The sequence below is a fragment of the Gorilla gorilla genome, chromosome 1 (genome assembly GCF_029281585.2).
Source record: "Gorilla gorilla gorilla isolate KB3781 chromosome 1, NHGRI_mGorGor1-v2.1_pri, whole genome shotgun sequence".
Classification (NCBI taxonomy): domain Eukaryota; kingdom Metazoa; phylum Chordata; class Mammalia; order Primates; family Hominidae; genus Gorilla; species Gorilla gorilla.
Genome location: NC_073224.2, coordinates 84932146 through 84940674, shown reverse-complemented (window position 1 = coordinate 84940674; position 8529 = coordinate 84932146). Strand labels below are relative to the sequence as shown.

Here is an 8529-nt window from a genome sequence, read left to right as displayed (position 1 = left end):
TGGCCATCATTTTAAGGCCACAGTCAACTTACAGTGAACCAACAGGGATGGAGTCAGGGTTATACATACCCACTTCACTCTCCTCCCACTCTCCCATTGGAGACCCTTCTATTGGCCACATCTTACCGAAAGCCAGAGAGAAGGGAGTTGTTGACGTTGGCCACGCAGGCCAGCTCCTGAGGAAGAGAGCAGGGTGGAGAAGCTGGAGAGTGGCTCTGGGGGGATGCAGAAAATATCTAGCACAAGTCACTAGCTAGACAAGCCAGTTACCTCATGTGGGTCTCAGTTTTAATCATCGGTGAAATGGGAAAATCACTCTACCTTCTTGGCAGTGTTGTGAGAGTGCAGTTAGATAAAAGGATTTGAAAGGCCTTGAAGCGCTCTGCAAATGTTGAGTAAGAAGTTGCTCTATAGCTGCTACTTTTCACAGAGAAGGGAAATACTATGTTACTCAAGTAAATTCCTTCCCTCCTAGTTAGTTCACCACCCCTTCTTGAGGTCTTACTTTGCATGTAGCGCATACTGGATGCCAGGAGTGAGCATGGGGAACATAGATGGGTGGGCTATAAAAAAATGTGATGACAGTTATAAGACATAGCCAATGCTCCGTCAATAGCCTATAATATAGTTACAAAGAAAGATATGAATAGGTGTGTAGTGTGTGTGTGTGTGTGTGTGTGTATGTATTCCTATATCAATGTATGAAATGCATGGAAAGATATGAAGGTAATTATCTATCTGTGTAATCATCCATTCATCCATCCATCCATCTACACAAAGTAATGCAACCACATATGCAAAATGGAACAATACATATAGAAATAATTAGAACTGGATAGGAACAATAAAAAAAGGGTGTTCAGAAGAATAGAGTTTTGCATTGGAAATTAGGTCTTGAAGTGCCAACCTACTGACCTGTTGGGGATGTTATTGTCCATCCAGGTTTAGAAGTAGACTTTTAAAGAAAGAGAGTGAAGTATTTAAATTTTTTGAGTTTATATATTTGTTTATTATTCTTTTTATCTCCAGTGCTTGGCACAGTATTCTAAAGGCCCTCAAGAAGTGTTTATTAAATGAATCAGTTAACAAAAAAGGTATTTATGCTACTTTATTAAATGAGGGAAGAAAATACATATAATAACAACACCTGCCTATAGCGTGGTCTCTATGAGAATTCTTCCAGTGCTGTTTGAAATACTGTACCGCTGAGGCCAAAGAGGACACAGTGACTGAGCTTAGCATATGCTTTAGGTAAGTGATTTGTGTAAGATTAATGTGTGCATAGATGCAATCTCAAAATTTCAAGACAGAAAATGACTGCTTTTTGGAAGATGTTTATTAAGAGCCTATGGCATGCCAGACTTGCATGTCCTACCCATGCTTCTGGAGCTCAGTAGAAAGAGAAGTTGAGTGAGGGTGGTGATAGTTTCCTCATATGGTTGTCAGGTTATTGTAAAGCTTAAAAATAATGTTCCTTTTCTGCCATGGGCTTGAAAACAAACAAACAAAAACAAAACAAAACAAAAATAGTGTTTAGCACTCAAATACCTTTGCATAAGTATTAATAGTCTAGGATTCAGGGTGTGGTAATGAAAGGGAAAGTTAAAGTAACACCATCTAAACATTTCTAGGCAAATGGAAATGGAAATGATACTGGTGTGGGACTATTCAGAATCACTGCTGTGGATGCAGAAAGCACTGGCTCTGAGCCCATGGGGCACAGCCCAGAGAACAGAGCTCTGCAGCGAGGCCAAGGCTTCTTGGTCTTTGGATAAGCTGATAACTTGTAGGAGCTCTTGGGATTGTCTGAAGGCTGTGGGGGGAAAAGCACAGCCTGCACCTACTATCAGGTCCCTGCAGAAGAAAGAAGAGAACATGGCCCATTCAAAGTCATGTTTTTTTTCCAGCCCTGCTCTCTTCCCTAGTCTCCAGGCTGCAGGCATGCAAGGCTGAAATCAGGCTTCCAATGACCAAAGAAAAACTGTGCCACATCCCAACCTTAAAACAAGGCTGTCAAGCCCTGATCAAGGGCTGTGGATGATACAGGGTTTATATGTATAGATGGGCCCTCTCTGTTGATTGTTTAAATTCAGGTAACATTCACATAACATAGAATCATTTAAAAGTATACAATTTGGTGGCATTTAGTAAATTCATTGAGTTGTGCAACCATCATCACTATCTAGCTCCAAGACATATTATTTTCATCACCCCAAAAGGAAATGCAATATACATTAAGTAGTTGCTTCCCATTCTCCTCCCAATCCAATTTCTGGCAACCACCAATCTGATTTGTCTCTAGGGATTTATCTATTCTGGATGTTTCATATAAATTGAATAATACAAAATGTGATCTTTTGTGTCTGTCTTTTTTCACTTAGCATAATGTTTCCAAGGTTCATCCATGTTGTAACATGTTGGTGCTTCATCCAACACATTTTTTGGCTGAATAATATTCCACTGTGTGGATGTACCACATTTTGTTTATCTTTTATCAGTTGATGGAAATTTGGGTTATTTCTACCTTATGGCTATTGTGAATAGTGCTGCTACAAATATTTGTGTACAAGATTTTTTCAAATACCTGTTTTCAATTACTTTGGGTATATACCTACAAGTGGAATTGCTAGGTCATATAATAATTCTAGTTTAACTTATTGATGAGCCACCAAACTGTTTTCCACAGTAACAGCACCATTTTACATTCCCACTAGCAATGTGTGATGGTCCTAATTTCTCCACATCTTTGCCAACATTTATTTCCCATTTAAAAAATTTTAGTTATCCTAGTGCATATGAAGTAGTTTCTCATTGTGATTTTGACTTGCTTTTCCTGGTGACTAATGACGTTGAACATCTTTTCATTCCCTGTTGCATTTTAACTCAACCAAACTATTTTAAATATGTATCTTTTTTTCTCTTGAGTAGATCTGTAGCAGGATTTAGATGGTATATTCTCACATGTATATTTTAGTCAGCTCTCTTTGAGTCACATGGAGCAGGCTACCATTTGCAAATAGAGCCTAACAAACATTCCTAGGTGATGGTGTGGATATGGAAACAGATGAAGGACTTTCTCAGAGGCAATATTTATTAAAACTGTGCTATTAATGGAACATTTTTTTGCATTGAAGTTTTATTTTAAAATATGCCCTAGAAAGACAAATGGATCAAATAGCAAACCCTCACTTGGTGGGCTTGAGCATTTCTTAAAGTGGAGCAACCAAAACCCATGGAAACTCTGAGTAATCTCTGATTTTTGGCAAGACTTCCAACTTGTATTTAATGTTAAGATATCCCTCTATGCTTCACTTTTCATCAGTTCACATGTAGAGGATGATGAGCTCTTGCAAAGTCTTGTGGGAGACCCACAGATAAACTTAATTATAGTGAGGTGTTGAGGATCTTTTCATGTGAGCCATCGATTTCAACATCTCTGGCTTGGACTGGATTTCTCCTTCACTTGGCCATCATCTCTTTCTGATGCACATTTCTTGAGGCAAATGGACAAGGTAATGTGTGTCCCATGTGAGCAGGAGAAAATTGAGCATCCCAAGAATAGTCTCACATCACAGTTAGGTTTTTTATCTGCAAAAATAGATTTATACTAAAACAGAGAAACGTGGAAAATGATATGAAAATAGAAACCATACTGTGTGCTACCTTTCTTAATAAGTAGGCTAACTCTCTAGAATTGTTAAGTTTAGATTAGTTCAGAAACTATATAATTTAGCACCCATGTTCTCAACTGACCTGGCATTGGCCCAGGTATTGGGGTGATGTCTGCAATCAGGCTCTTCTTGGTAGTAATTTATTTTTCCTACTACTAGTAGTCAGCCTCCCTTCCCTAATACTTAAAGTTTCTTCTAATAATTAAAAACATTCTAAGATGTTTTAAATTGAGAGCTGAGACTAAATCTTTAGGAAATTAAAAAATTTCAGTGTCACTCTGAAGAATAATACTTCTCTCACCCTGCCAATCATACTCAGCTTTTCCTGACCTGATCACCTAGTTAGTAGGGTCCTACCTGGAGTCTCTTTGTAGGCTTGGTGGCACATACCTGAATAAAAATTGTCAGAGTAACTGTTTTTCCTGGAGGTAAACTTATGTTAAAATGACTACTTGGTAGTGGGAGAAAACAGCTAAGAAGGGTTGATGATCTCCAGATGGAAGGTCATGAGAAGGTTCCTAAAATATGTTGTCTCCTTTCCACCATCTCCTGTTAGCAACATATAAGGTCAAACATTTTTTGCCACAGAAATAAATGAGGCCAATAGATAGTCATTGGATAAATCTACTTTAGAAGTTTTAGATTTTTTTTTTTTTACAGATGAGTTACAAGGTCTTTCCAAATGTGGCCATTATCTTTAGCAGTACTAGAGATGTCTTTATTTCCCTTTCTCTGTAGTTTCTTACCTCTGTGTTTTTATAAGTGAAAACTTCTGTGAGTTCGTAAGTGCCATCTGTAATCACACTGATTTTGAGTTGTTAGAAACTGGTCTTGTGCATTCTGAGATAGATGCCATCAAAGGGCCAGGAAATATTAAGAATATATAGTGGGATCTCATTCCTACATTCTTATTTGGATATTATCTGTTTGACCGAAATGTTCTTTTTTTTTTTCCTTGTAGAATAGCCAGATAAATACAAGGTATTTTGTTTTATTTTGTATTTTCCCTAAATCTGGCAACACTACCTCCTGAGCACTTAGCTAAACTATACTTCCCAGTGGATGTGGCCGTGTGACTGAGTTCTACCAGTGAAATTTTTGTAGATGTGATGGGCCACTTCTAAGACTGGCCCACAAAAACCTCCCATGTGTGCTCCTGCATGTTCTTTCCAGTTGTGTCTGGTTAGGATGGAGAAAACTTCTAGGGTGACTTTGGAAGCTACATGTTGAAGAAAACAGAGGTTCTATTAGACTTGACTGCATGGAGGTAGACCTCCTCACCCTGTCCACGTTCCCTGTACTGTTACGCGAGCAAAAGATAATTTTTTTATTGTTGTTGGGCTCTTGTACATTTTGGGATCTATTACACTTGTTGCATGAATGGCCTACTTAGCCAATAAAGATATGCAGTTGGTTAAGCCATTTTGTTGGTAAGTAAATTACTAGATTAGGAGAAAACTTAACATGGAACAGCTAACTTGATAATATGGGAATTATCCATCATTTCCAAAAGCAATGCTACAAAATTGTCTCACTAGGCTTCTATTGTGTAATAGATGACTCTGAAACTTATTGTTTTCTGGGGATTCCAAAAGGAGAGAGGTAGGGAGGGGAGAAAGGGTTGAAAATCTACTTATTGGGCACTATGTCAGCTACTTGGGCTATGGGATCATTAGAAGACCAAACCACAGCGTCATGCAATATACCCAAATAACAAACTTGCACATGTACCCCCCCATTCCCCGAAACTAAAAGTTTTAAAACCTTTAAAAAAGTGTTTTAAAACAACAACCATTTTATTATCTCTCTTAGGAATTTGGGAAGGACTCAGCTGAATGCTGATCAAGATATTTATTGTGCAGTTCAATTCAACAGGCGTTTAATGTGGAAGCCGATCTTTATAATATGTGCCGTGGAGGGAAGCCGCAAAGTAAGTGGCATGATTCTGGCCATCAAGAGGCTTACAATACTGCTAGACTTGCACACTTGAATAGGTACAAAATAATACAGAACACATAGTTAAGATGTTAAAATCATTCCTTTAGCAAATATGTAAGCATCTACAATGTGGCAGGCATTCTACTAGGTGCTGGGTATATAGCTGTGAACCAACCAAACAAACAAACAAGAAGTCTTACTTCGTGGAGCTTACTTTCAGGAGTCTGTGTGTCAAACAGGAAAAATACAACAACAACCAATAAAACAGTTAATTATATGGGATATTAGAAGATGATAAGTGCCATGAAGACAAGCAAAACAGGGAGAATAGAAAGTGTGTCCGACAGAGTGTAATTAAAACCATTTTTCTGAGTTTAGTTGTTTTTTTGTATTTTTGTTTTGTTTTGTTTTTTAGAGACTTGCTCTGTCACCCAGGCTGGAGTGCAGTTGCACAGTCTTTGTTCACTGCAGCCTCAAACTCCTGGGCTCAAGGGATCATCCTGCCCAAGCCTCCAGAGTAGCTAGGACTACAGGCTTGAGCCACTGTAGCCAATGGAATTCAGCTTTTTATTGAACATGTCATAAAAGACCAAAGCTTTTGTCCTCAACATACTCCTCAGATTCTTTATTTGCTTCTGCTTTATTCTCCTTCATTGAGGCAGTGGTGGTGGAGGGGGCAGGACCTCCTGCTGGTGCAGCACCAGCTGCTGGAGCAGGTCCACTGGCCCCTTCAGTGCAGATGAGGCTCCTGATGCAGACATTGACCAGGGCCTTTGCAAACAAGCCAGGCCAAAAAAATTTAACGTTTACACCAGCTGCTTTAATGAGGTCATTGATCTTATCCTCCCTGACAGTCACTTCATCCTCATACAGAATGAAGACCAAATAGATGCAGGCAAGCTGGGAGATTGAGGCCATGGTGTGGGCGAGCCCCTCACCCCCATGTGGACTTAGCTTCCTGGGAAGGGTGCAGAGCCGTGGCGGCAGCAGAGGAGAGGACAATTTCAAGAACAGTGGTCAAATAAAATGTTCCTGAGAAAGTAACATTTGAGAAAAGACTTTAAAAGGAGGAGAGAGGATGAGCTTCATGACCACTGGAAAAAGAGCGTTTCAAGCAGAGGGAAGCACATGTGAGAAAACCCTCATGAAGAGATGTATTGGATATTTTCAAGAAACAAGAAAGTCAGTATGGCTATAGCAAAGTGAGTGAAAAGCAGAATTGGAGGCAAAGTCAAAGTGGGAATAGGAGAGTGGGGAACAAATAGCAAAGGCTCTTTAAGTCTTTGTAAGGACTTACTCAGGCTTTTGGTCTGAGTCAGATGGGAAGTCACTGGAGAGCTTTGAGTAGAGGGGTTACAGGACAAGGATTACTTTGGCTGTTGCACTGGGAATAGTAGGAGTGTAAGGATAAAATTAGGGAGGCCAGCTAGGAAGCCATGGTAATAATCTAGACACTAAATGCTTGCTTAGACCAGGGCATAATAGAAGAAATGCTGAGAAGTAACCAGTTTTTGAAGGTAGAGTCAGTGGGATTTCTTGATGGACTGGATATACGGTGTGAGAAAAAGAGAAGTCAAGAATGACCATGCTTTTTGCTTGAGCAACTCAAAAGGTAGAGTTTTCATTAATTGGGATAGGTCAGAGAAATGACAGATCAAATGCTGACTAGAAAAATAGCATGTTTGAATGCTGTTGGAATGATCCAACAGAGAGGAAAAAATTAATTATGCAGTAAAGAAGAGAGAATATCTGTAATCAAATAATGAAAGTAGAATCTAGTGCATATATGGAGATAGTCATAGGCAGAGATTTGGATGGTCCATCTACAGAAGCACTAGGGAAGGAAGAGTATATGGTACATAAGCTGGTGAGTTTGCATTGAGATAATGGGAACTGGCAGAATTTCTCTTTTGATTGTTTCTATTTTCTCAGTGAAATATGATACAATTTGTCATTTGAGAATAAGGATGTGGGAAGAAGCATGGGAGGTCTCAGGAGAGAGGAGAGAAGTATGAAATTGTCATCTAGAAGCATAAGAAAGTGAATGAACCATGGAAAGGCAGTAGTATTACTGGGTTCGTTTGAGATTCAAAGTCATTAATGAAAAATGATTCCTGTCAGCATGCATGTTAGTCCATTCTCACACTGCTATGAAGAAATACCCAAGACTGGGTTATTTATAAAGAAAAGAGGTTTAATTGACTTACAGTTCCACATGGCTGGGGAGGCCTCAGGAAACTTACAACATGGTGGAAGGCACCTCTTCACAGGGTGGCACGAGAGAGAATGAGTGCAAGCAGGGGAAATTCCAGATGCTTATAAAACCATCAGATCTCATGACACTTACTCACTATCATGAGAACAGCATGGGGGAAACTGCCCCCATGATCCAATTACCTCCACCTGGTCCCACCCTTGACACATGGGGATTATAATGCAAGGTGAGATTTGGGTGGGGAACAGAGCCAAATCATATTATTCTGCCCCTGGCCTCTCCCAAATCTCATGTTCTCACATTTCAAAACACAATCATGCCCTTCCAACAGTCCCCCAAAGTCTTAACTCATTACAGCATTAACCCAAAAGTCCAAGTCCAAAGTCTCCTCTGAGTCAAGGCAAGTCCCTTTCATCTATGAGCCCATAAAATCAAAAGCAAGTTAGTTACTTCCTAGGTACAATGAGGGTACCGGCATTGGGTAAATACACCCATTCCAAACGGGATAAATTGGCCAAAACAAAGGGTCTATAGGCCCCATGCATTTCCAAAATCCAATAGGGCAGTCATTAAACCTTAAAGTTCCAAAATGATCTCCTTTGACTCCATGTCTCACATCCAGGATGCAAGAGGTGGGCTCTGATGGCCTTGGGCAGCTCTGCCTCTGTGGCTTTGCAGGGTACAGCCTCCCTCCAGGTTGCTTTC

The 8529-nt window shown here is 39.8% G+C and overlaps 1 protein-coding gene across 1 annotated transcript; it reads right to left on the bottom strand.

Annotated features, from left to right (window-relative positions):
* Positions 1-6188: 6188 nt before the first annotated feature.
* On the bottom strand, positions 6189-6527 carry LOC109028674 (large ribosomal subunit protein P1-like). Its single transcript, XM_019035677.1, has 2 exons — positions 6462-6527; positions 6189-6380 (listed from the first exon to the last, which is right to left on the bottom strand). The coding sequence occupies exons 1-2, from the start codon at positions 6525-6527 to the stop codon at positions 6189-6191; spliced, it is 258 nt and encodes an 85-aa protein (XP_018891222.1).
* Positions 6528-8529: the final 2002 nt, after the last annotated feature.

Bases quoted from the DNA above. Each gene is read 5' to 3' on its own strand.
- LOC109028674 (XM_019035677.1), bottom strand. From the start codon at position 6,527: ATGGCCTCAATCTCCCAGCTTGCCTGCATCTATTTGGTCTTCATTCTG. The intron at 6,381-6,461 runs GTCAGGGAGGAT...TTGTTTGCAAAG, and splicing joins TGTATGAGGATGAAGTGACT to GCCCTGGTCAATGTCTGCAT.